At 34.7% G+C, this 27,303-nt stretch overlaps 1 protein-coding gene across 6 annotated transcripts in view; it reads right to left on the reverse strand.

The window, feature by feature from the left end:
* Positions 1-27,303, reverse strand: part of TCF12 (transcription factor 12) — a 350,911-nt gene that overhangs the window by 50,455 nt on the left and 273,153 nt on the right. For 4 of the 6 annotated variants that reach the window (XM_040620599.1, XM_040620598.1, XM_008706019.2 and 1 more), the window contains one exon: positions 26,856-26,908. In XM_040620599.1, coding sequence (XP_040476533.1) covers positions 26,856-26,908 — 53 coding nt within the window. Of the gene's footprint in view, positions 1-6,868; positions 7,006-26,855; positions 26,909-27,303 lie in introns of those variants that run through there. The other 2 variants (XM_008706021.2, XM_008706020.2) reach the window with 2 other exon arrangements.

Raw genomic sequence — 27,303 nt, forward strand, 5'->3', positions numbered from 1 at the left:
GTAGTTATTGAGAAAAGATGCAAAGAAGTAGTAGCTTTTGCTAAAAAGACAGGTTTTCCTCTTTCCTTTTGTTTTTTTAAATCTTGTCACATCCAGTGATGGGTTAAAAGACGATGTCACTCCCCATGCCTTTAAAAATAGATCCATAGCCTGTGTGGTGGCTGATATTTTTAAATGTCCCAAATGATGAGGAGATGAGTTGGGAATTTTCCTTAGTATGTGAGAATAGCTATAAATCTTAATTAAGATACCCTTCCACAGAGAATGAGAGAAATGCTTTAGATGAGCACTATCCAATCGAGGTTTCTGTGATACTGAGTATGTTCCACGTCTGTGCTGTACAGTATAGTCGCCACTGGTTACATGTGACTACTGAACACTTGAAGTATGAATGTACGCTGAGGAACTGAATCGTTAACTTTAATGAAGTCATATGTGACTAGCGGTTACTATACTGAACACCACAGGTTTAGATCATTTTTCCTTACTCAGTTTGGAATTGCATAAATCATTTTCAAAGAAATATTTTTGGAGTCTCATAAGGTCCAAGGCTTATGAAAACCAAAATCGGTCGTTTTCAAACAATTTAGGAACATTTTCACCTGACTTGGAAAAAAGAAAGATGGAGGAGCTTATCCATTTTTCTGAACATGCTCTAACATAGTAATTACTATCAAGATTTCATTATGTTTAGGCTTCTATTAGCTCTATTGTCAAGATGATTTGAATAGCAGTTTTCTTTAAATCCCAATAAGTACCATTAAACACTTTAATACATGCTAATATGGACCTCCAATATGTGAAAAGTTTAAAATAATAAGAAAAATCATTTAGCACAGTCTTTATCAACTTACCAAAATAACAAAACAAAACATTTGGCTAATTTACTCTACCATCATAATTTCAAAATAAAAGTGTAGTAATATAGTCAGAAACATCCACTTAATTTACCTGATTTTTATATAACTATACTTCGTATTAAACAATAAAAATTTCACAAGATATACCTGAGTACCTAAAAGCCTGGGAAAAAGAGTCTGGGTCACTGGAAAAAAAGAAAATCACAACCTAAGTCAAATCCTATCTTTAAGAACTGTAATTAAACTTCTGGGCCAACAATTTTTAAGATATGCATGTTTAAGGGTCAACACTTAAAAATTAAGAAAAACTAGGTAATTACTATTTTATTTTTTAGTTATTGCTGATTAACCTAAGTTCCTCACACAATAATACAAACAACAGTTTCTATTTCTAAATTTTGGGGCCCCTGAATTTAGTAAAAAGAGGCTGTTAAAAAAAGAGGAAAAAATTGGCTTTAAGAATTATACTGATTCAGGGGCGCCTGGGTGGTGCAGTTGTTAAGCGTCTGCCTTCGGCTCAGGGCGTGATCCCGGCATTCTGAGATCAAGCCCCACATCAGGCTCCTCTGCTGGAAGCCTGTTCTTCCTCTCCCACTCCCTCTGCTTGTGTTCCCTCTCTCGCTGGCTGTCTCTCTGTGTCAAATAAATAAATAAAAACTTAAAAAAAAAAGAATTATACTGATTCAGATAAGGGTGCTAGGTAGGTGTTAGAGGAAGTTCAAGAAATTTCCTAAAAACAATTTCCTATTGATTTTTCTGATTATCTTGGATCTATTATTCTCTGCGAATACTGATCTAATGTATAAACTCAAATACAAAGCATCTTTAACCTAAATGACAACATTTTAAAGTTTCTGAAATTTAGGTCGTCCAATTTCTTTGTTCCTTCTCTAATCAAAATTAATTAAAAGAACTATAACCCCAAAGAAAGACATTAAAAATTTTAAATAAATCTATGAAACCGCTGTTTAAGAATTTTCTAGTATCTAAGAATACTTAGACAAAAGATTTGATAAGTATTTCAATGCTTTCAGTATTTTATTATTACATAAAAATAGAAGTTTTGCCATTTTGCCAGAAAGTCCAATCTATTACTGGAGTTTTTGTGGTAATTCCAAGCCTGAGAATGAAAATAGTTTCAGTACCAAATACCATAAGAACCAAAACCAAAGGCATCATAACGCAAAATGTCTGAAGTACAAGGACTAACTCAAGGACATACAAACCATCTCTGTCGAGGATTCTTTTTACCTAATTAGTCTGCTAAAAACACAACTGGAATTTCTGTAAAAGGGATAAAAATACATGTTTCTATTTTCAACAGTTTCATAAATAAAAGTATCAATGTCTTTTCCCAAGAACTCCCAGAGACATGTTTAGGGGATAAAAATACATGTTTTTATTTTCAACAGTTTCATAAATAAAAGGATCAATGTCTTTTCCCAAAAATTCCCAGAGACACGTTCAGGGGTGAAATGAAATAAAATTTCCTCTCTAACAAAATTCCCATTTTCAGTAAAAAGGAGCTTAAAATCAATTATTAGTTTTGCTGTCTAACAAGCACAGTTGGATGTTACTGGTTTTCAATTGTGAGAAAAATGTCTCAGGAAGTCAAGCACATTTTTATTAATCTTAAGATCACTGGGCATTTTTCACCAGCTCTTTATTGTAACTGCTATCATTGTCATAATGACTACAGTTTTTCCTGAGAGATAAACTACGGAATTTTTAAGGGGCTGGGCTTGAAACTTGTATGCTAGAACAAATCAACGAATGGCACTCCTTAGCTCCCCACATTTTAAAGAAATTTAGATCCAACAATACAGAACCTGATCTCTTTCTTCAACAAATTCATGAACTAATGGAAAGGGATATAAATTTCTTTCTAAAACATTAATAAAGCTGACCAGTGACGACATACTCTCCTGGCAACGGCTGTAGTTTTTAAACTCACTGGTATTTGAGCCCACAAATTAAGGGGAAAAAAAAAATCCTTGGATTTATATCTAGAATATAGTCTCAGTTTCGGTAAAGGGGAGAAAAATCAAAGTAGATTTAAGTTAAAGTCCTTGTCATTCTTTGTCTTTGGCATTGCATCTTCACAGAATTCTTAAATTAATTCATGTTTTCCTCATCATACAAATGTTAGGTTTAACTCTACTGGGCCCACAGACAAATTGGAAATTTGAATTAATTCACTTGTACTTTCCTCTCTCGCGTTAATTAGTGATAAATCCCCAATGGAACCAAAATTTAGCTCTATATACTTTCACGTTGGTTTCTGTGCTTTTATATTAACAAATAATGTTTATTTGCAACATAAGGTTTAGAAGTATTCACAATGAAATTTTAGCTACTTCCTACTCTAATTCTTATGAAAATACAAACTACGTGGGCAGGCAGGTGCCAAAACCATGGCTAAACCAATTTTCAGTACTGTGAGTTCTATTAGAAGAGGAGACCATGCTAGTCTGATTTCCTGAGTTTTTAAACAAATCTAGTTTAAAGCTCTTCATCTTAAACAAACAATAAAAATCTGCTTGAGTGACCAAATCAATTTGCATTCATAAAACTGTTAGTCTCATCATATATGCAAAATACATTAAGTATTTATAAGAATGGCATCATGTTTTCCGCAGTTACATTTTCTTTCCAGTGTAGTATATTTTGATACAAATTGTAGTAAGGATAAATGAAGTCTGGCCCTTTGCTATGGAGGCTAGTTAACTTGCCCTTGGGAAAACCTGCTTTTGGGAGAGAGATCTGGGTTCAATTCTGACCTCAGCACTTACTAACTGGGTGGGGCTTGAGCAAGTTACTTAACTTTCTTGAACCTCATTTTCCTTATTTATAAAAGAATGACAATAACAACTAAATGACTGAGTGGTTGTGAGAGTTAAATGGGGTCAACATAAAGCCCTCAGTATAGCTCCTGACACAGAGTAGCCCTTATAATCATGTTAGTTTCTGTCTCTTCTCTCCCAGATTCCATCCAGAGAAGCTCAATATTAAAAATGTATTTCTAAGCCTGAGTTTCAAAACTTGGATTTCTGTGTTGTCTCTGATAAGATTAAAATAATCCCCTCATACAATTAAAAGAGCATCATGTCTGTACTTGCTGCAATTTTTATACCTGGAACACTCTGTAGCATCTTCAGTTCAAGGCCTAGAAAATGGAGGCTGATCAGATCAGAGGAAGGCCGAAACTCCAGAATCCTCAAGGTGAAGAAAACAGGAATCCTCTCCTCCCAAAACTTTACTTCCTTTACCTCTAAGACTTTCTACCTTTCTGCATAAAGGACACAATTTAGTCATATCAATGAGAAAACTGAATGCAGGCCAAGTTCTTTATACATAAGGAAGCTCAGAAACCCATTATTCCTTGCTATTTTTTAAATCTCAAAAAACTGATATTCAAAATGGCTTTCAGTTTCCTATTTATGATAAACACATATTAATATTTACAGTAGTTACAGAATACAACTACACAAAGGCTACATATGATACAGATCATTCACCCCCTCTCTTTTTGAATAGTGGGGAAAATAGGGTTAACATCTTGGCTTTTCTTTTCTGCATATAGATGTCCAAGCCTGTTATATTTCCTATAATATAATACGATCATAAAATCTTAATAAAATATGGAAAGCCTTTTCTCTTATTAATCTGTTTTTTGCTAGAAACTATTCAGTCTTATTGTTAAAGTACCTCGACCATCCTTAAATACACGAAACCAACTTGAAAATTTAAAAATAAAAACCAGGAAAAAAAAAAAAAGGAAGCATTTTAAAACCAGTACCACTTAGGAATTCTTCCTCCCTAATACCCACAATGGGATCTTAAAAATGAAATCAATGGGAACTTGTTAGCATTTCAAACTATTAATCTGCCCTATCATCTAAAATAAAATGTAAGATAGGATTAAAGAGTGAGCTTAAATTAAACCTGTTCACTATGAGGATTATATAAAAATTCCATAGCTGAAGTAAGGAAGTATATTTCACTTAGATCCTGGAAATTTTAAGTTAAAGTGCCAGGTTTTACCGTGATGCATTGATGGGTAGATGTTCCCCAATATATACAGTAAAATGAGGCATTCACATAGTCTTTGGATAATGTAATTACATACTCCATCATTTTCTTATTGAAGAGTTATAAAATAGTAAAAAAAAACAAAAACAAAAACAAAAACAAAACCAGAGGCAGTAAAAATAAAATACATATAAGAAAATACACTAAGACGAGGGCCTTATGATACAGAGGACTAAGCAATATATCAGCTCTTTATGCATTTTTCAAGAACATAAAAGTCACCTTTGACCTATATCAGGCACAGGCTATCAATTTTCAGGCTACACTTCTCTATCATACCAGCTATGTCATCTACCGTAAGTCTGGAAATACTTAATACCATCAAAGCTGTCCCCTGCCCCCAACCCAATGCAGAACAAAGAGAAATGTTGTAATAGAGTGATCTGTGCTCTTTAAAGAATAAAATCTAAACTCAATTTGAGTTACAGTCTCTCTGCTTCAGAGGTCTTGTATAATTAATTTTACTGAACTGACACACACACAATCTTCAAAATGACTATTTTACTCAGAATTGGACATAAAAGTATCTTCACATTTTAAAGACAGCAAGGAAGCTATACAGAGATCAGTAATCTCACTTATATTCCCCATCTAAATCTACCTCTCACATTCCCCAAAGTGCTGCTTATATGGGTAGTGTGAACACATACTTTTTAATGCGTTTAGGATATTTTTGGCTTGATTATCATCTATTAAGAAAGCTTACCCAAAAGTTAACAACCAAATGCTAACATAGTCCAAAGAGGCCTTCCCAAAGCAGTCAGAGAATGAAAAAGTGCTTTCATTAGTTCTCATGTACCCTGGTTAGAACCATATGCTACTTGAAAACATTTTCAACTGGTGAAAAGGGAAGGAACAAACATATCTGATTTTACACCTATTTTAGGAAAATGTGATTATATTTTCTTTATAACTACCAACATTAACATTAAAAAATGCCTCGACTCCCGACCAAAAAAAATCACTAAAGTCATGAATGTATTTAATAATACACCTGAGGGAAAATTTTTTTTTTGTAAAGATTGAGGAGGAAAATACTGAATTTCTGACATAAATGCAAGATTGTTACTCACTAGTATAACACTTTCACTATATTTATCAATTATCTTATAAGGATAACTCTTAATCTTCCAGTGAAATTCACTTTTAGAATATACAAAACCCTCTGACTTAAAGATACTTTTGTAGAAACATTCTAAATAATACTAAGTAATTAAAGAATAGAAAAGTCTTGCTTAGCAACACAGAAAGGTATTATTTTAAAACACCTAACCATGTGCTATAAATTGACCAGAAATACATTCTTTGGAAAATGTTTAAATGCATTCTTTGAAAAACAGTGATTTATTTTATGAATCTGTACAGGGTCAAAATTCTGGTTTGATTGGAAACAGATGGTATCCCAGTAAAGTCAGGCTCTGGACCTGAAACTCCAAACAGGAAATACGGCCCTCACTAGCTGACTGCTTCCCTAATCATTCCCAGAGCTTCATACTTGTTATTTTTATGAATATCCAAGATGACTTTCATCTTTTCCTTCTATCTACAAAGCATCAAACAATCCTCTCTCTCTGTGAGTGTATGTGTTTTATATATAGATTATATGTTTACAATATAAAAAAACATTGAAAAATATGTACTTTCAAGCTCATTGCTAGTAAAGACATCAGGCATTAAAAATAGTAACTCACAAATTCAGGTTTATTTTCTATCCTTTTTTAAAAATGAAAGCCAACAACTATTGAGTAACAGTGTCAAAGGCAACTTTACTGACGCTACTTACAAAGAAATACATAGTTTAAATGTATTGCAGAAAATGATAAAACCTCACAGGTTTTAGTAAAAAGCAATTAATCTACACTGTTTTCCATTAAACAAGCCAGTTAGAAGCTATATGAACAAAGAAAAAGACTTACCGTTTTCCCATTGTAGTAATACATCAAAGAATTGCTGCCCATTCCAGGGACAGGATAAGCACAATACATGTTGATTTTGAAAATATTAGTTTGCAGCTAATGCACACAGCTTCTCTCCAAGACATACATCCACACAGCCAAACAGAGTTAAGTCTTCAGCACTATGCATCCACACATGGATCTACTCAAAAGGAACTTATGCAAAATAGGACTGAACCAACTCACAGAGCAGAGAGGGAGGGTTTATGCTGTAAGTAACCTCTTTCAATTTCTATCAAGTCCTTGCATTGGTGGAGGATACCAATAAGACAAAGTTTGGGTATTTAAAAAAATACAAGCCACTTAGGAATGGTAAATAATGAAAAGAGATACACAGTGTCTTAGAGATAAATATCCCAAGAAATTGTTAATTTTGTCATATATATGATATCTCTCTCTCTCTCTCTAAGAAAGGCAAACTGACATCTCTTAATCTGTTTTTAGTTTTAATTAAATTAGAGTACAGGTGGCAGGGAAGCCCAGCTTGCTACACCTCTAGCAACATCACCATCTGGCCTGGTCTAAAGTTGCTTCCAACCCTGATAAACACATGATCAAGCTATCAGGAATTGGAAACACTGAATCATGTGTAACAAGAAGGATCTAGACAGTTAAGCCTTGTACAAAATCACTTCCTGGAGAAAGCGGACCCGTCACGTAAGTACTTCTTAACTAGCTAGTACAAATCATGATTTTTTTTTTAAAGTTATAAAAATCATATTGGAAAAAAATGTTGAAAGGAGCACATTTCATGAAAAGTTCAGTACAAAAACTTAAAAAAATTATCTTGAAAATAAATGTTTTTAAAAACAGACCTATTTAATAATACAGATTTTCAGTTATAAATCTCCTTAAATTTCTCATTCACAGCACAAATTAAAAGTTTATAATGGACTACACTCTTCTAGACCAACTAATATGTAAAAGCAATTCAGTAGTTAAATAGTAGTAGTTTTATTTTCTCTTATAAATAGTAGTAGTTTTGTTTTCCCTTATATAAAAGTATGAAAGGCTGGTGTGTATAACAGACAAAATGTGCACTATAGCTGATAAACCAAAAAAGGTTTCTGAGAAGTCTTTCCTTCAAGTTCATTATTGTTCTTAAAGAATACTTTTTATATTCATATTTTTATGTTAATGCTCAAATTTCTCAAAAAGGAAAAATAAGATACAGGAGTAAATGTCTCACAGACTTAAACATTTTATTATGCTTACAAGTCAAAAGGTTTTAGACACTGTCTGCAAATACATATTTTTCCCACGTATTATTTTGTTATTTAAAAAATTTTCAATTTGTCTTTTGCATTTGTCTGCATTCTAACCCAGAGAAACAAAATAGAAACATTTCTCTCCTTTCTCCCCATCAAAACCTCTTTGTATTACTCTCCCTCTCCCTGTGCCTTGTAGGTTCTAACAAAACTGTGCCAATCAGAGGAGAGCTAACAAGATGCAAAACGGGGCACATCACCTTTTTTTAAAGGCACCTTTCACGAAGCAAAGCTCTTCTAAAAAATACTCCAGAAACATTCAATAAGAGGGCAAAAAATAAACAAAAACCCCAACCCATTCTTATGAAACATACTGATCAAATTATAGTAATAAAACCAAATCAGACAATAAGGCCAGCTAACTTCGCAATGTTTAAAAGCTGACGGTCTCGGAATAACAATAAAACCTCCCCACATTCTCCAGATACAGAAAAGACTAAGCAGCAGCTGCAAAAGAACATCACTGTACAGCAGACTATTAAAATGCCAGTCTGCAGAGTGGTCTGTAACTTCCTCCCTCCTGAGAGACCACAAAGACCCATTTCAATCCTTAGAGAACTGTGTAAAAAGCTTTGATTTACAATTAACAATGCCAAGCCTTAAAACCATTCAAGTAAATTTTACTCTTTCATAGATAGTCGTTCTCTGACAGAACAGCTACTCTTAAAAAAAAAAAAAGGGAAATGGATCATCTAAAATAAAATTTCCTTTTTCTCTTAATGACTAAAAATTTAAAAAATTACTTTTGAATAGAAATTGAGGAGGAATGGGGAAAAGAGGGAAGCCACAAAACACTGATAATACTTGAACGTTTTCTTCCTATAATCATTGCCCCAACTTGAGACAACTTTTATATATTGGTAACAACAACAACAAAACCCACTGACAGTGGTTAAGGCTCATTTCTCCCAGGCTTGCCAGAGAACAGTGCTACTTCGTCTGATAAAACAAACACTATCATGTAAACCCAACTATACAATCTTGGCTGTTCGAGCACAGTGAAACTTGTAGTATTTCATTATTGGTTCTTTATTTTAGAGACAACTATATGATACTCTGAAAGGAATAAACACATATTTTTAAAAAGTTCAGAGTAAAGTCAGACACTATCATCTTTTACTGTTCTAAAGTAGTTTATTAAGCAACTGGAGAAATTTGCTATTAAAGCTGAAACCTGAATGTGAAACCTAATAGTTTCTAAACAGAGTTGAGTAATTAAAAGCTTTTGCTTCTCTTTTTCATTCCTGCTTTCAAAAACAGAGATACAAAAATCCATACATGTGTATTTAAGACACCTTCCTCTTCCCTGGTACACAACACATTCAGCTGGTATACACGACTGCCTGAAGCGAAGGTGGAAGCAGAAACTTAGAGAGGGCTACATATATATGACATTAAACTGATTTTTCAAACACAGTAAATCATCAAGAGAAGGGTGGTAATCTAAATAAAATGTTCCCATAGTCTACTTGTGCTACCGCAAGGCCTTTTGTTACCCCCAAATATTTTTTTGAAGTCGGCCTTACCCTGAAAAAACTACAACTGGTTGACACAGACTGTCATTTTATCACAGTTACAAATGATCTTTTATGATAAGTCTTTTTTCTCTTCCTCAAAAATATTTTTTGAAAAAATTCTAATTTAATCTATGCAACAGCTGCAGCACACTTTTTTTTCTTAAGAAGAATCATATTACAGGAAAAAAAAGGCATATAGATGGATCAAGTGCTGCTCTAGTGAATGCAGTTGTTTAATCTTTGCCTTTTTTTTTTTTTTAAAGGAACATGTCAAGGGTTAATCCTGTGACTCAGTCTGACAAAACGAGTCAGCTGGAGACAGGGCCACTTTTTAAACCTGATTTCAGACAGACGTGCAGTCTGCACAGGAGCTCTGAACTGTCCTGCACTTTTTATCGTGAATTGTTTCCACCAACGATTCTATGTAAGCACTTATGTGTCATTCTAAGATGATGTGATCTGACTTAATATTCACGCTACCTTGTCTAATAATCTAAACAATCACCAAGTTTTATAACAAAATGGGCATTACTGTACGCATGGGCTACATGATTAATGAAAATGTCACAAAACCCTGAAAAAAATATGACTTGGAGCCATACATCTTTTATTAACAAACTGATGATTCTGGTTTGAGGATTATTGCATTTCACCGATTTTCAAATACAGTTCCCCTTCCTTCAATGGTTCAGGATGTGATGTTTATTGTCATTCCAACAGCCATCAAGCACAGACCTAAACTAGATAAGACAAAGCTATAATGTACTTTGTCTAAGCAATTTTACTTCTTTACTAAAGATTTAGGAAAAGATGTTTTCGAAAAGTCTACTAGATACGGACTTTCTGGCAGCTTCTGTTTAAATTCCAAGCCCCCATGTAAAATTTCCTTTTTCCTTCTCATTTTTCTGTTGGGTGGGAAACAGACATATCTTCCTTGAAGACCTATGTAAAATTTCATGGAATTACTTATGCAATATTTTATTTTAATCTATTTTGTTCGCTCTTCTTTCTCCCTATTTGGATCACTATAACTCTCATACCTGCTTTATAAACTATTCTTAAGCAAGAATGTTTTAAGAGTGACCTAAAATTCTAAAAAGTTTTCAAAAGAAAATTTTAATTGAACTGAATTACACATCTTGAACTAATTAGTTAATAAAGGTCAGTTAACAGTTAATTTTATTGTACATTTTTCTAAAACAAGGAGGCAACATTCTGGTGTCCCAAAAGGCCAGAAGATCTGGCTAGAAAAGTAAATCTAAAACCCGTTAGAAGATTCCTCATGAAAAGTTTCAACATTATTTCTAAGTGAATCAATTCCTGGAAAATAAGACTTTCAGAGTGATAAATAAAGCCAAACAAAGTTCACATGTGAGTAATTCCACAAATGAGCTCTGCGTTTTCCTAAGCATGAAACTCAGTAAATAACTAATAAATTATTGGATGCAAGGGAGGTGGGGGTGAGGATAGGTTTAAGAGGGATAATAAGTGATAGAAATCTACAAGTGGGCAGATTCAAAGCAAAAGATCCTTCCCCAATGCCTCCTCCTCCTTCTTTAGCTTTTAGAGAGATGACCTGTGAATGAATGTGGTCTCCTAAATGTGCGGTATTTTAGTTAGCCTGGCTAACTAAATCAGATACAATACCAGGTTTTCTATGTGAACAATGTATTGTAGATTTTTCTAGTACATGCTGCTTTGTTACTAAAGTCATTTCTAAGTGTTCAGGAAGTTGCTTCTGGTCTTTTTCTAAAACCCTCACAATTTAGAAAATTTACTTTTGCAAAGAGAAAACAAGAATATAAAACTCTAGCAAAATAATGCATCTCTCTCTTGGGGTGCCTCCGTGGCTTAGCTAGCTGGTTAAGCATCTGCATTTGTCTCTGGTCCTGATCCGGGATCGAGCCCCACATCAGGCTCCCTGCTCAGCGGGTAGCCTGCTTCTCCCTCTCCCTCTGTTCCTCCCCCCAGCTCATACTCTCTCTTAAATAATCTCAAAAAAACCTCACCTCTCTCAAACCAACCGATTAACATTCAATGCATATTACTTAAAGATAATAATGCTATTGATGTGAAATCATATAAGGCATCTTCTAATACAACAATGTCACTAATTTTGCTGATACCATTCAATCAGTAAGGGGCTTCCAAATACTGTCTTTCCACTCTATGAAAATCTTAACAATCAAAGACTTTATTTTGTGTTTTTTACTCAGATGATACTCTGAAAAACTGTTCCAATTATGCCTTAATTTTACCTAAATCTTAGCCAAACCAGATAATAACCAGACTTACAGTGGATAATATTATGGATTGGTCCGAATACTGGTACAGTTTACTTCGGTATTGGTTGGATATGAGGAGCATCGACACCCATGTAAACATGTACTCAGAGCAGAGTAAAAACAACGCCGAAGTTCACAAATAGTATTACCTGTCTCCAAAACAGAACATCAGATTTCTTACTGCTTCTTTACAAAAATCTCAAGTCTAACTTGAGTTTTACAGATGCTTAATGATTAACAAAACAGAAAAAAACTATCTGTCCAGCCAGTGGTAAGAATGAGCTATATAAACTGCATTTACAGGGCAAAAGAACACTTGTTTAGTTCCTCTTTTGACAACCATATGAGTATAATGAGGATGTGTAAAAACAACCATAAGTCTGGAGGAGAAAGCAAATAAATCTCTTTTTGGGGTAAATAAATAGCATCCTCCTGATATCAATACGAAAAGAGCTGACAGATCATACAAAGCCTCTCAAAGGCTATCATTAGACACCCTTCAGATGAGATAGAACTGTAATTACTAAGAATATGTAAAACCTGAAGCAAATTGCATGTTTCTTTTGATCACAAACTCACTATGACAAAGCAGTTTTCTTTGAAAAATTAAAGGAGGGGTCCCTCCCCCTCCCTAGTAATTCCTACATCTCTTGGTTGTCCACTTCTTTCCCTACATGAATTGCAGTTTGTCACTTCTCATTTGCCACTTGAAATAACATGGTAAGAGAATCATTAACTACGTTGCAACTTGATAATTTTCCTGCAGATGGCTCTATAATCACAGGACTGCCTAATGGTGTGTGTGCATGTAAAAAAAAATGGTGAGGAGGACACCCAGGTTTCTAAATTCCTCAATAAACCAGCACTTCTGAAGAGCTTTCAAGACAAAAGTTTTTCACTATTGACTTATTAGGCAACCCAAAAACAAAACTGTAAGCAAACTAAGCTATTACTTAGTCATCTGTAAAAGGTAAACAATTTGGTCTTAGGTTAAGTTAGCTCTCACTTAGAGAAAGTGCCACACAATTTTGTTTGTTTCTTCTGCAGTTTTTTTCTTCTGAGTTGGAAAGCACTAGATCCTTTCAATTTTTGAGAAATGGAAGAGCAACAAGATACTACGTCTTATTTTTAAAGAGACCAAAAGTAACACCTGCATTTTAGCCCACAGCCATTTTAAGGATCTGCAATCTAAAGCTCTAAGTGACTTATACATTAAACTATTTCTGGCCCCAATCTATGTTTTGTGTTTTAGTAAAAATTCTTGTTCGTGGTAGTAATTTTTAAATACTTCATATCTATAATTAATTAAATATTTAGAGGCTACCAAATCATCCTGCCTCATATTTATAATCAAGTATTTCTTAAATACTTCGTACCTATAATGAATTAATTATTTAGAGTACCAAATCATCCCGCCTCATATCTGTAATCAGGTAATCACACAGTCATCAGAAGTAGTTACCCAGATCCTGAATTTATGGAAAAAACTATCCTAAAAAGAATGGTTTCTTACTATTAAATTCTGGTGACCATTCTCAACAAAAGTCAAATAATACTTCATTTTGAAAACACATCTGAGAAGGATATAATAAACTGGGGAGGAAATAAGAGATGGTGTCAGTTCAGCACTGGACAAAGCAAAACAAAACAAAACTTCACTGGGAAAGGCAATAATGCCACCTCAACAAGTGTCCTTTATCAGACAGACTGGGAAACAGCAACAAAACTTTGAAAGAAGAAACCTGTTAACTTACTTGTTCTATGAACTGTGAAAACTATTAAAAGGAAACCTCAGTAAAGTGAGGGGAGGTGGAAGGGGAGCCATACCAGTCAATGTCAATTACAAGAAAGTTTGTCAATTATAGACCCCTAACAGAAGAATCCTCAACTGGAAAAAATCATCAATTACAGGGCTCAACAGGGAAAGATTTACATTGCATTTCCTACAAGAAACTGACTACTTCCGCAGCTCATCAATGAGAAACATCTTCACCCGGAACTCTTGCTTGTCTCTGAGGGCCTTTGCTTCAAAACAACCTCCCCAACTTTCTTTTTCTCCCTAAAATAATATTCCTCTCCTTTGTTGGACTTACCTATGGTTTTGCCATAATTTGTTTGTCCTGAATTGCAATTCTCTGTTATTCCCAAATAAACTCATTTTTGCTGGTAACATAACTTTTATTATTAAGGTCAACAGTATCTATATTACAAGTACATATAATATGGCAGAAGTATTCTCCTGACCACTCATTAGTACTCTGTAATGTGAGACAGGCTGCTTAGGTTCCAGACACTGTGGAGTCATACAATATAATGAAAAAGAGCACTGGACTAGGAGTCAGGAGATAGGGATCCAGGTTTTAACTCTGTCTCTTAGAAGGTATGGGAGCTAAGGGTAGGACACTCCATTTCTCGGAGTATAAGTTTCCATTTCTGCAAAGTGCAGGCATTAAATTGGGCCAAAGATTTCCTAGCCATTTCACCACCAATAAAACCTTTTATTATCTACTCCACCCAAAAACACTGAATTCCTATTTTGAAATATTTCTGTCTCTCAATTTTTTAATTAAATTATAACAAATATTTTTCCCTGTTAAAAAAACAACAAAGCCATATAACTTTCATTCAGAACTTCTGATTAAAAGGGAAATGAAACTTTGCCATGCTGAGCTGAAATCATTCTAGTGAAAGAAATGTGATGTTTTACAGACCATGGATAATTTTATTTCAGTAAACTATACAAATATTTTACATCTTCTTGTATTAGTATTTTTGAAGACCCAGGGCTGTGACTCACTGGCATAGATGAGACCCATAGTCCACACCAACCTTAAATTGTATTTCTATAATTGTGTCTGTGAGTGGCATAATTAAAAGCTTAAGAGCCTTACATGAAATGAAAGGTTGATCCAAAAGGGAATCCAAAAACATAATTACAACTTCTTAGTCCCAAGCTGAATCTAAATGCTATTATATTCTAATAACATTTATGCTAGCAAATGAAGTATCTTTATAAGGGGTTAGTTATCTATTTCTATTACCTATAATATTTTCATTTAAAACTAACATCTTTTGGGGCACCTGAGTGGTGCAGTCATTTAAGCGTCCAACTCTTGGTTTTGGCTCAGGTTGTGATCTCAGGGTTGTGAGATCGAGCCCCACATCAGGCCCCATGCTCAGTGTGGAGTCTACTTGAGATACTCCCTCCCTCGGCCCCTCCCCACTTGTGCTCTCTAAAACAAATGAATAAATCTTTAAAAAAAGATAAAACTAACATCTTTTTAAATAGCTATGCAGTATATAAAACAAAATGCAAAAAAAAAAAATGAGGATTAACATCTTGCCAATAGGTGACTGCTCTTATCTAACTTTGTCATTGTTTAATTAGCTCAATATCAATTTTGATTTTTTTCTTTTTTTTTAAGATTGTATTTTTAAGTTATCTCTACACCCAACATGGGGCTGGAACTTACAACCCTAAGATGAAGAGCATATGCTTCACCCACTGAGCCAGCCAGGAGCCCCACAATTTTGATTTCTCAGTAATGTACAATTTGATCTACATGCCAGACAATTTGTGTTTCACGTAGCCTCATCTGGAAAATAAAAGATTTTTGGCCATGTCCTTCAAATAAACATGCAGGCCTCTACAAAGATGGTTTTGTTATGATTTTAGTAAGCAACAAAAAGTTAAGGAGTCAATGGGGAGCCTGTGGTAATTAAGTAGGTTGCGGCTCTTGCTCTATTCTGTAATAAAGAATTCTGGGCCTGTGAGTTGCTTCTTTGTGCTTTTTGGCTGGAGAATTTAGTAGATCAATAAAAGAGATTGTTATGTGGATTATAAACAAAGGTATATTCTGTAATAAACATGTAGGCTGGAAAGTTTACTAGGTGCAATAGGAAAGTAAAGAGTGAAAAGCAGGTAGCAATACCATAGTACCTTTACAGGTGTGAGATCTTGAGAACACTTGTTTACCCTAACACTGGTTATTTCAGATTGAAATAATTGATATACTATATATAATATAAAGACATATATATATATATATATATATATAAAGGTTCAAACTATTATTGCTGTTAAAATTGGAATAAAGGTCATTTGAATTTAAGAACACAACTATCAAAAGCTGAGACCTTACATGGAAAACCAAATGCAGATCTTCCTAACTCTAACATATCTAACAGAAGGAAAGATTACGTCTATACACATGGAAAGAATTTCAATGATCTGTGCCACCGAAAAGACTTCCACTTTACTGATAAAAAATTGTGTAGATTTTCTTTTCCTCCTGAAAAGCTTTTTATAAGGTTTAAGCATGTTAAACACTTATAATAGAGTGGATAAAATATACCTAGTTCATCTTGAAGGATATTTTAATTTCAGATTACCAAGTATGTTGCTTCTGCCTTCTGAGACAACTCAGCTGAGCATGGTCCAGGATGAAAGAGCCATGACTATACTGCGAATCATTTGAGTTTGTTCACTTATTCAACAATTATTCACTGAGCATCTATTATGCACCTAGGTGCTATAGATAAAGCAAGAAACAACATAAATAAAACTCCTGCCTTATCAAGTTTCTCCTGGTTGAGACAGATGAACAAATCCTCGTATATCAGAGGGTAACAGGTGTTAGAAAAATACAGCAGGTTAGAAAAGAGGGGGTGATGGAGACCTGTTGCCATTTTATATAGGTTGGTCAGGAAAGGTCCCCAGCAATAAAGTGATATATGATCAAAGAGAAAAGTAGGTGAGGAAACTAACTACATGGATACTAAGTGAGGTGTGCTCTGGCAGAGAAAAGAATAAATGCAAAGGTTCCAAGGCAGCTTGGTATCTTTAAGGAGCAGTAAAAAAGGGCTAGTGTTTGGGTAGATGGGTAAATTAGTGGAATATGATATCTGCGGGGGTAGATCAGAAGGGTCCTGAAAGCCATCTTAAGGACTTTGGTTTTATAGTGGTAAGAAATGCTATTGGATGATTTTGAACAGGAGAATATCATCTGATTTAGATTTTAAAAGGATCTTCCTGTGTTAAAAAAAAAAAATGACTGAAGGAAAACTGAAGACTAGTTGGGAAGATGTTGCCATAATTCAGGAAAGAAAGAAAGGTGGGCCTGGACAATGATGATAGCAACAGGTGATGACAAATGGTCTAATTTCTGAAAATTTTAGTATGAGAAATTAAATATGGGAAGATAACCACTGTTTCACTTTTATGTCAGTGAAACCATAACTTTTTTTCCCTTTAGGAATAGGTTTCCTGTATTCTGGTTTTCCATACTCCTCTGTCACATGAGGCTCATGACCCTATATTGTCAATTAGGTCAATCCCAGCGCACTGTAGAGTAATGGCTGAATAACCTGTAATTTACTTTTTTTTTTTAAACAAATTTACTCCTACTATTGTATATAACCAGGAATTAACTGCATAAATGAGGAGAAAAAGTAGGACAAATAACTCAGCTTCTTATACAAAGGAAAGAAGTTAACATATTTTTGATGATTTGAATAGCTGGAGTAGGAGGAAGTTGAAAAGTACAGCTTGGAGCAGGAAGTCATTAACAGATGATGTTCCCTATTATAGATAACATAAAATAATGGCTTTACAGTATTTATTTTTTTCCTTTTAATTTAATTCAAAAAGCATTTCCTGGATATGCCCAGAGGGCAACAACTACTCAATAGAAAAAAAATTGCAAAATTACTTTTTACCAAAGGTCTAAGTCATGTTTTGACTATAAGCATCGTGAAGACAGGGTACAAGGGTCCATGCTTTATTCATACTTAAATCCATAAAGCCTAAAATAATTCTTCACTCATAATAAGCACTTAATATAAATTTACTTACTTTAATAGAATGGATTCATATTCCAGTCATGGGAGATCTAGTAAATGGAGCCCACTCTAGTATCAAAGCGTTTCTAATGCTTATTCAAATTACTGGGTTTTAAAATAAACAAATAGGGGCGCCTGGGTGGCTCAGTCGTTCAGCGTCTGCCTTTGGCTCAGGGCGTGATCCCAGAGTCCTGGGATCGAGCCCCACATCAGGCTCCTCCACTGGGAGCCTGCTTCTTCCTCTCCCCCTCCCCCTGCCTGTGTTTCCTCTCTCGCTGGCTGTCTCTCTGTCAAATAAATAAATAAAATCTTTAAATAAAATAAACAAATATCTTTGGTGATGTTGGAAAAAATAACTTGATTTCAAATAATATCAAGTTAAATAATTTAAAAAATTATGAAGCATAAGTCAGAAAACTTGATAAGAGTTTTATTACTTATTTATTATTTAATACTAGCCATCATAAAGCTAAAAGGGGAACTAAATAAGCCATAAATATTCACTTAAATTTATAAAGATTAACACTGAAAAATGATTTTTCTAGTCATGGGATGGAAGATTCTCTTGTTTCATATGAAGCATTTATGTTTACAGAGTGTTCTTGTTCAACAGAATCTGTTTCACAATCAATTTGGGTTGGAATTCCTTCTCTTGCTGTTAGGAACAACCTTTTAGCTTTGGGTTCTATGAGAAAACTGGACAAGGATAAAAGAGGATGATTGGGCACCCACATATCTAAGTTTAAGTAAAAAATTATAGTTTATATCAAAATCAAATTATTTAAGTACTTTAAACCTGTTTTAAATAATCATTTTCTAATATATATATTCATAGGCTTTTGATGTAATAAACACTCCTGATTATTACGTAATATGACATTTAAATCTAGAAAAATAATATTGACACTGTACCACCTATTTTATACATTGAGGCTTTCCACTATCAGTCACAGTAAGGTAAATAACAGTTCTGGAAAGTTTCTGTCAATACAATAAACTCTAGCCCAGTGCCCAGAGCCTTAAGGAAATGAAGAAGGGACTAATGAATATCATCAGGTAAGGAAATGAAGAAGGGACTATGAATATCATCAGGTAATGAATCTAAAAAGCCCATAAATAACCAGAGAATAGGCCTAAAAAATGTTTAATTTTATTTAATTTTGTTTCTCTTTGGGTCTATTTTTCACAGGAACTACACTGTGGGAATAAAAATGCATCTACTTTAAGCATACAACTTGTGTTAAGTCTAATGCAGGGGTTGGCAAATTATGGCTGTGGGCTAAATCTGGCCTACCACTTGATTTTACAAATAAAGTTTTATTGGAACACAGCCACGTCCATTCACTTATGTATCATTTGTGGCTTCTTTCATGCTCTGGTAGCAGAGTTGAATAGTTGTTACAGAGACCATCTGGCCCACAAAGCCGAACATATTTAATACATAATCCTTTACACAAAAAGTTTGCTGACTCGCTGTCAAGTACATTACTGAGGTAGAGTAGAAATAAAGGCTATTAACAAAAAGGTAAGCAGGTTCTAGCAAATTTCTAGAAACATAATTTCGAGAACCAAATTATTTTTGAACACTAATAAAATATTGGCATGTTATAGGTATGTTGAGTTATGTATTAAAATAATTACAGATGGGTGCATGTGGGTGGCTCAGTCAGTTAAGCATCAGACTCTTGATTTTGGCTCAGGTCATGATCTCAGGGTCATCAGACTGAGCCCTGTATCGGGCTCTGCACTCAGCTTGTCCCTCTCCCTCTGCTCTTCCTCCCCCCACTCTCAAATAAATAAAAATCTTAAAATAAAATAATTACAGATGATAAAAGACAAACACTTTGGTCAACACATTAAAATTTGTTTAAAATTTATTCAGTAAATAAAACACAGTGGAGAAATTAGAAACTATCTTTGGACTAACACTGTTTTAAAATGCTTAGAAGTCTAACTAGGAATTTATCTATATCTCATACACTGCAGTCCTTGAAATTAGGTACTATGCAAATACAATAAATGACTTTTCAAAGTGAAATCACTACTGGTTAAACAAAGGGAATATCAGAGATGGCAAATTTCATGTCAGCAAATTACTTAGGATGTAACTGCCTTCCCTAACTTAGAATGAAACCCAGAGCCCCAAACATCCCTAGTGATAAAATTTGGAATTTCTCAATTTATTCCTTCTTTCCTATAGTTGCAAAAATAATCCTCAATTGTATTAGATTAAAACGACAACAAAAAAACGTTTTCATGGTTCTATTGACGCTGAACACCTTGACAGTGGGCTTAACCTCTAAAAGCATTCACAAAATTCAACTACCACGTATACTTTAGAAACTATACAAGTTGCACACACAAAGACACATTGGGTCTTATCCTACATCTGGTTTGTGAAGTCTTAAGATCGGAAATACCAGCAACTGAAGAGTTCAAGAAACCTTAAAAGCCAGCTCTGAAATTCAGATGTTCTTTCTTTTTTTAAAAATAAGAGAGGTCAGAAAATAATAAATATTGCTGTGGTTGTACAACCACATCAGTACAAACAACTGGATACATAGGACTCACTCGCTGGTTACTTATCCTTCTACTTTTTGACTTAAAATAAGATCAAAGACATTACTGGCTCATCACAAAAATGAACATCTTAGAACTATGGATTAAAAGCCTATTATCTACACTGATACAATTCTGACACTGTTCAGAACAGTGGCTACTGTCAGCATAAACAGAAGCTATTTCTTATTAATGTATGAAGAAAATCTTTCATTCAATGGCTAAACTGAATATAAGTTTGGAATGGATTATAGAACCATTCTCTTTACATACTAAGATTTTTCTGCCAGTCTGACCTATAAAGTCAGAGAAAGAATCGGCCACTTCGGAAATTTTATATCACAGTGGCCTTCAAATAGAGACAGCTTATCTAACTGCCGGAAATAAGAAACTCTCAAGTACCTACAGTTGTTCTGTGCCCTCTATGCTTGTCGGCCAAAGGAGCTAAGCTAATACCTATTCCAACTCATGTTCAAGAAATGGAGGGTTCACTCATAAAGCTCAGCTGAAGCTGGTGCCATAACTACTGTTTATTCCAGAAGCACGAGGATTCCTCCTAGTCTTAAAGGCCTCAGATAAATTGTCTACAATCACTCTGTTAGCTTCCGAGTGACTTGCATACGACACTCCCTTTGAGTGTTCTTGCTGCTCATCTTGCTTGCTATTTTCGTGGATAAACGAGATAACAGTCTCTCTATAGTTCTAACCCTTTACCTTTTTCTTAATGGCTTAGATTGCCAGTAATCTTTTAAATAGTTGTTGTGCAAGTCAAAATCCACACTAATTTTTAAAAAAGCCATTCCTAACAATATAAAATCCCATAAAAATTTGGGGAGAAAGAAGGCATCACTTTCTAAACTACAGCCAATTACCAAACGAAAGATATGGAACTCCTATCTGCAGCAGAGCAAGAAAAGGTGGATTCTAGGCTGCTTTGATTCACCTCAGAAAAGCCAAGTTCCATACAGGGGTAAAGAGTTAGCAAAACAAATTCCTTCTTGATGCCTGAGCTGGTAAAATGCACTCTGAGAGTTTAACTACAAAGCAAAGAAATTATGTGATAAACTGTAATAGCTTTTGTGGGGAAAATATATACACACTCAAAAACAAAGGACAAAGTACAGGGTGCCATTTGATTAAGACAAACACTGTGTCATCAGCCTATGTCTGGGACTACAAGCCAGTTACATTCAAAATGAATAAAGAATACATGCCACATTCAAGAAGATGTTAAAATCTGATGTTCATAAGATGTTTTCAAGTGCTACTACTGAACAAGAACAAAACTTGAGGAAGAATTTGGGTCTAAAAAAGGCATTCTGGAATTTGTCTATGTATTTACTTTCTGGTGATAAAAATTTTGAAAGTGTCTTGCTTCTTTCTTATCTCAGAACTCTGCATCTTCTGCAGCATATTTTAAAAAGAATCTATGTCTGAAAATACTAACAACAAATTAGGAGATAAAGAATAAAGAGCAGAGAAACTTCTTTCCATCGAAGAAATGCTTCAGAGGAACATAAAGATGTTAAACCAATGATAAAAATACAAGGGAGAAAAAAGCACAGACTCCTGATAGTTTAGAAAACAAAAATAAGTAGTATGAATTCTAGGCAGAATTTGATTCAACAAATTTTCTCTCCTACAGGTTTTTCCTGAAAATGAATGCCTTCTAAAAATAAGAGCAGCTACAATTTACTACTCGTGCCAAGCACAGACATTACATATGCAAGTCTAGGTAACATAGTACTTTTTTCTTTCCGTCTAACATTTATTCCTCCTTATGTTTTCAAACTTTTGCTTGCTTTTCAGCAACATTTGGTAAAAAATGAAATGCTTAAGTTCTTTAAATTTCAGGCTACAGTGGTAGGAACTAGAAAAAATAAAGAACCTTTATTGAGTGTCTATTATATGCTGGGCACATGTTGAGCACAGGATACCTGCACACTAACATTTGAGACAGGCATTATTTTCTCCTTGGTGTTCAGAAAACTCAAAAGCAAGTTCTCCAAGGTTTTAAAATAAAACACAGCTGAGGTCAGATAGAACCCATTATCTGCTGGACTGGAAAGTCTGTGCTTTTCTACATCATCCTTTCAGATGGTGATGGGTTCTTAAAAGAACAAAGCTAATTAAAAATAAATTTGATCAACAAAACCATAATTGACAGAATAAACTATGGCTTAAATTTAATATACTAAACAAGATGTTTTATGAGTAAACCAAGATATGTAATATGCTTTAACATTCAAAACAAACAGAAAATGGTCTTTGATACTAAATTAGGTTGTAATCTTGGCTGTATGTATGATCTTAGTATCTCTGAGTCTCAATTTCCTTATTTGTAAGAAGAGGGTGTTATCTTAAAAAGGTGTGTTACAAAGTTAAAGATTAAGATAGTACAGATAATGGTGAATATAGATCCTCACACATGTAAGACCTACACTGCCCCAGGACAGTGGCACTGAGGCTGTAAAGGATGCTAACAAACACAGTACAAATGTTTCCTTCCTTCCTTCCTTCCTTCCTCCCTTCCTTCCTTCCTTCCTTCCTTCCTTCCTTCCTTCCTTCCTTCCTTCCTTTCTTTCTTTCTTTCTTAATTACTAGGAAAAAAACCACAACTGCCCCTAACCCCTAACCAGTGCTTCAAATTTTTCCTTAAACATCATATCCTAGTACAAATCTGATACGGATGAAAAACAACCGATGTATAGAGAAGAACAAGGACTAAAGTTAGTGGTTTGAGAAGGGGAGAGGAAGCTCAGGAACCCTAAAAAAGGAGGAAAACACCTCACAAAGTCAAAGTACCATGCCTTCTGAAATTCTCCCAGATAAACCTTAACAATTACAAATGCCGCCTATTATTTATTGGCCAGGATACTTTAGGACTATATCCAGGGTAGACTGCTGTGACAGTTTATACCTTTTCATATCTGGACTGATTTTATATGTTCCCCAATCTTCCCCTGGAGTGGGAAAGTGAGTCTGTTATAGGAAAAGTACAAAAGTTATATTTGTATAGAACCCAGTAATGCTGTACTTCTGGATGTGTCCTGACCATGTGTTTATTGTTTCACGTTTATGCCTTCTACCTGTTGGGTTCATCCTCCCTCTTTGCTAACAGAAGAACTGTTCCTCATCTTTCTGGACATAGTTCAAATGTCAATTCCCAAGGCCATTAGTACTTTCCAAGGTAGGGTTAGTTCTACCTACCCTATGTTTCCGGAGTGCTTGGTATACACCTTTACTTGCCTCACTGCAATATAATTAATTCACTGAATGCTTGTTTCTCATACTAGATGGTAAGTTCCTTGAATGTACTGATAGTGTGTGTATATGGTAGAATTTTCAATGTCTAAGCGTCATTCTAATGTTGTTGCTACCAGTCTACCCTGATCAGTATTTCAAACTATCTAGAAAAGCAAGTGGAAAATGTAATGTGCTTAAGGACACTTTTTTTTATCAGTAGGAAGAAAACTATGCTCACTATGCTTTTTGGTTATACACTGGGCACATCCATTTTAAAACTGTAAGTACTTAGCATTTTTAGGCCCGAAAGGAAATTCAGATTTCCCACTTCAGCTTCCTAAGGGCTAACTGACAAGTCCAGCGTCGTACAGTCAATCATTAACTGAGCCAGCAGATTTGAGCAGATCATTCTCTTAACCTTCCTGACCATAGTGCTTTAATGATGCCAACACACCCTTACTGGGCCTTTGTCCACATGCAGGAATTACCATTCAGTTGTTGTGCAGATACCTAAATTTCTATGCTTATGATATCCAAATTTATATCATAACTTACAAAAAGAGAAGGCCTCTAACCAATGCTCTGTGGTCAACTAAATAGATTATCAATGCTTTGCATGTTAAGTAACTGCCTACTGTTTTCTGTAGCAGTATGAGTAGTACAGTATTAACCTAGTTCTTCTACTGTTTCTTTAGCAAAGGCAACATGTATTTTACAGATGATTAAAGATATTTTGGATAAGCAGCAAACCGTGAAATCTGAGATGTTACTGCCAAGTTTCTAGTTTTGTTTGGGAAGTATGATATTCAAATGGTCATGAAATAAAGTATACACAGTCCATTTTCATTTTTATACCTTTTCACAATTCATATTGTTAAAGGTCTATACATTGCATATATTTCAGTAACAGCATTTCAAGAGATAACCGTAACTTTAAATTCCCATTTGCTTTAGATACTGAAAAGGTAAATACTGTATCCATAAATATTCTCAAAATAATATTTATTATTTTGGTAATATTTATCAAAGTATCATTTTTAAAGTTTTAAAAAAATTCTCTTTAAAAACCTGATTTCAACATAGCATTTAATCTAAAATATACTTTCAATTAATTAAAATGCATTTATTCTTCATATATCCTTAATAACATTCAATATGTCTAAATACTATTTTCAGCATGGTTTCTAAGTAGTGTATGTTTGATACGGGTGTTAAATATAGAATTGAAGACACTGAATTCTATTCTGTTCTGTACAAATACCTAATAAATCCTGAGTAAGGTAGTTAGTAACACAATATAATGGTTCTCAAAGAAATCAAAGTTCAGAATTTGGTGGCCCTCCCCTTCTCTGTGGCTTGTCCTGACGCATTAGACAGTAGAGAGAACTACCTCCAAGTAGTGAATGCTGTTCTGATTAGGACTGGAGGGAATACTGGTTACCTCTTATGTGTATACTCTTTCCAGGCTGTTCTATTTTACCCTTTTGTTTTCAACATGAAAAAACTACGAAACACTGAAAGTAGGTTGTTTCTTAAAATCAATGTCAGGAGGCTAAGAGAAATAGGATGAATTTTTCATTTACAAATCTGATTTTTTTTTTCACCTGTGTAGTTCTGCTAAATATTAATATGCAATTTAACTTTTATTACCTTCATAGAATTATGGCAATAAATTACAAGAAAATTGCACCGTTACATGTTTTAGCAGTTCTGTCAGTTTCAAATATGATTTCTGTTAATCTAGCAGAAATCATCTATTATACTGTTGAACCATCTACCCCTGCACAGCACACAACTGTTAAAATGTAAATTGCCCAACTATTTTTAGCTGTTGTTGAAAAAAAATTCCTGTCTTCGGGAATAATGATTTGAGGCATTGTGTTCATTTTGTTTATCAAGCAGCTATTCAGCCTCTAGTGGGCCCAAGTGCTTATGCAAGCAAAAGCTTTTAAGAATGCCTGCAGCTGCAATCCAACCTTCCAGGTAGGCTGCAGGTTCAGAGCACAGCTGCCCTAGGCTGCATAAAACTCAGATCCATCTGGAACTGAGTTTCAAAGACGATTTCAAATTTGAGTTTTCATGTATCACACGGAAGAGAAGGCAGGGGAAGAACACAGGAAAGAAGGAAGGCAAACAACCAAAAAGATGATATCTCTACTTCAGCCTTAATAAAAAATAAAAAGCTCAGACCCATGCTGCTCCTTCTAGATTACTACTTGCCAAGCCGGATATTCCATTCAGTGTATACTTCGATGAGCTGTGACTCATCCAGCAGCACCTGCGCCCATGTGTTAAGTACTGCCAAATAAAAGCCCAACATCCATTTACACAACAAAGAGATGTACCCTACAAGGCTTGGGGCCTCAATCCAAAAGCCCCACTCCCCGTTTGTTCTAAGCAAAGGGAAAGGAGAAAAACAAAACCTTCCCTTCTCACACCAGAGATTTTTAAAATGTAGGTGGATTTATGATGTAGGTTCATTTACAAATACTTTTACTCTTTAAAAGAATAAAGTATATTTAATAGCACAAACACCCCTACAGCATTAGATTATCATGGCCATTAATGACTGTTCACCAAACCTTTCCAAACTCCTTCATGAAAGCTCTTTATTCTCAAAGGATACATTTTTTTGAGCAAAGGGGGATCAACAAACTAGTTGCTTGAAAGCTTTCCTGATGCTAGGCTGAAGTTAGGAAAGGCTTAATGAAGGCTTTAAAATCCACAAGGGCTTCACAATGAACATCTGACTCGGTGATTTATGCATATTAATAACTTCAGTCCTACTGAGGCAAGCTGAGCCGAGCATGTCCTCCGAATCTTAATGTCTTTAGCTCCACTGGGATTATTACAAATGTAAATTTCTAAGATTCTCAGCTATTAATCTCTGTCTGTCCTCCTGTTCAGCAACATAATGACTAATTAAACATCAAAAGACCTGTACAGGAGATCATCTTTGACAGCTACCGGCCTAGTCCTCTTCCCAAGAGGGGAATTCAAATGACAGGGACACGGAGTAACAGCATATGAGTAAGCTACAAATTACTGCAGAGAAATCTGAAAACCTAACATTAAATGTGGATTTATCTCAATCAATGATTCCATTAAACAGTGAACAGTTACTATGTGAAGTGTGCCTGCTGACACCAATCGAATATATCCTTACAGCCAGCAAATACTCAATACTTGAAATCGGTTTGTTTACCACAAAGTCAAAAAAATGGGTACTTACTGAAGAAGGCAAACCAGGAGGCACCTTTCTGACTTTCTTTGCTTGCAAAGGATCTGCATATGGAAAACAATATATTTCATTAGCATTTATATTAAAAAAGGTCAGACTTCAAGTGAACAGGAAAGAATTTTTCCTTCTAGTGCCTTGTTTACCAGTACTTAGGAATAAGCAAGGGCCTATAAGGATGGGGGCTTCGTTCTTTCTAACTGGTTCCTGGGCAAAACAGTTCTCCTAATGAAGAGATATATTCTGCAATACATATCGTATTAAGTTTAGGAAGATGAAAGCAAACAAAGTAAAACAGGAAAGAAAATAACAAACCAATAAGCATGTGTGAAGGGAATTAACATTTCTTAAAAACCCATTACCTGCCAGGCTTCATACCAGGCACTTTATATCACACTTTCATTTGCAGAGGGCATTTGGTGCAACAGGTCACTTTAATAAT

This window comes from Ursus maritimus, unplaced genomic scaffold (assembly GCF_017311325.1).
Source record: "Ursus maritimus isolate PB19 unplaced genomic scaffold, ASM1731132v1 scaffold_35, whole genome shotgun sequence".
Classification (NCBI taxonomy): domain Eukaryota; kingdom Metazoa; phylum Chordata; class Mammalia; order Carnivora; family Ursidae; genus Ursus; species Ursus maritimus.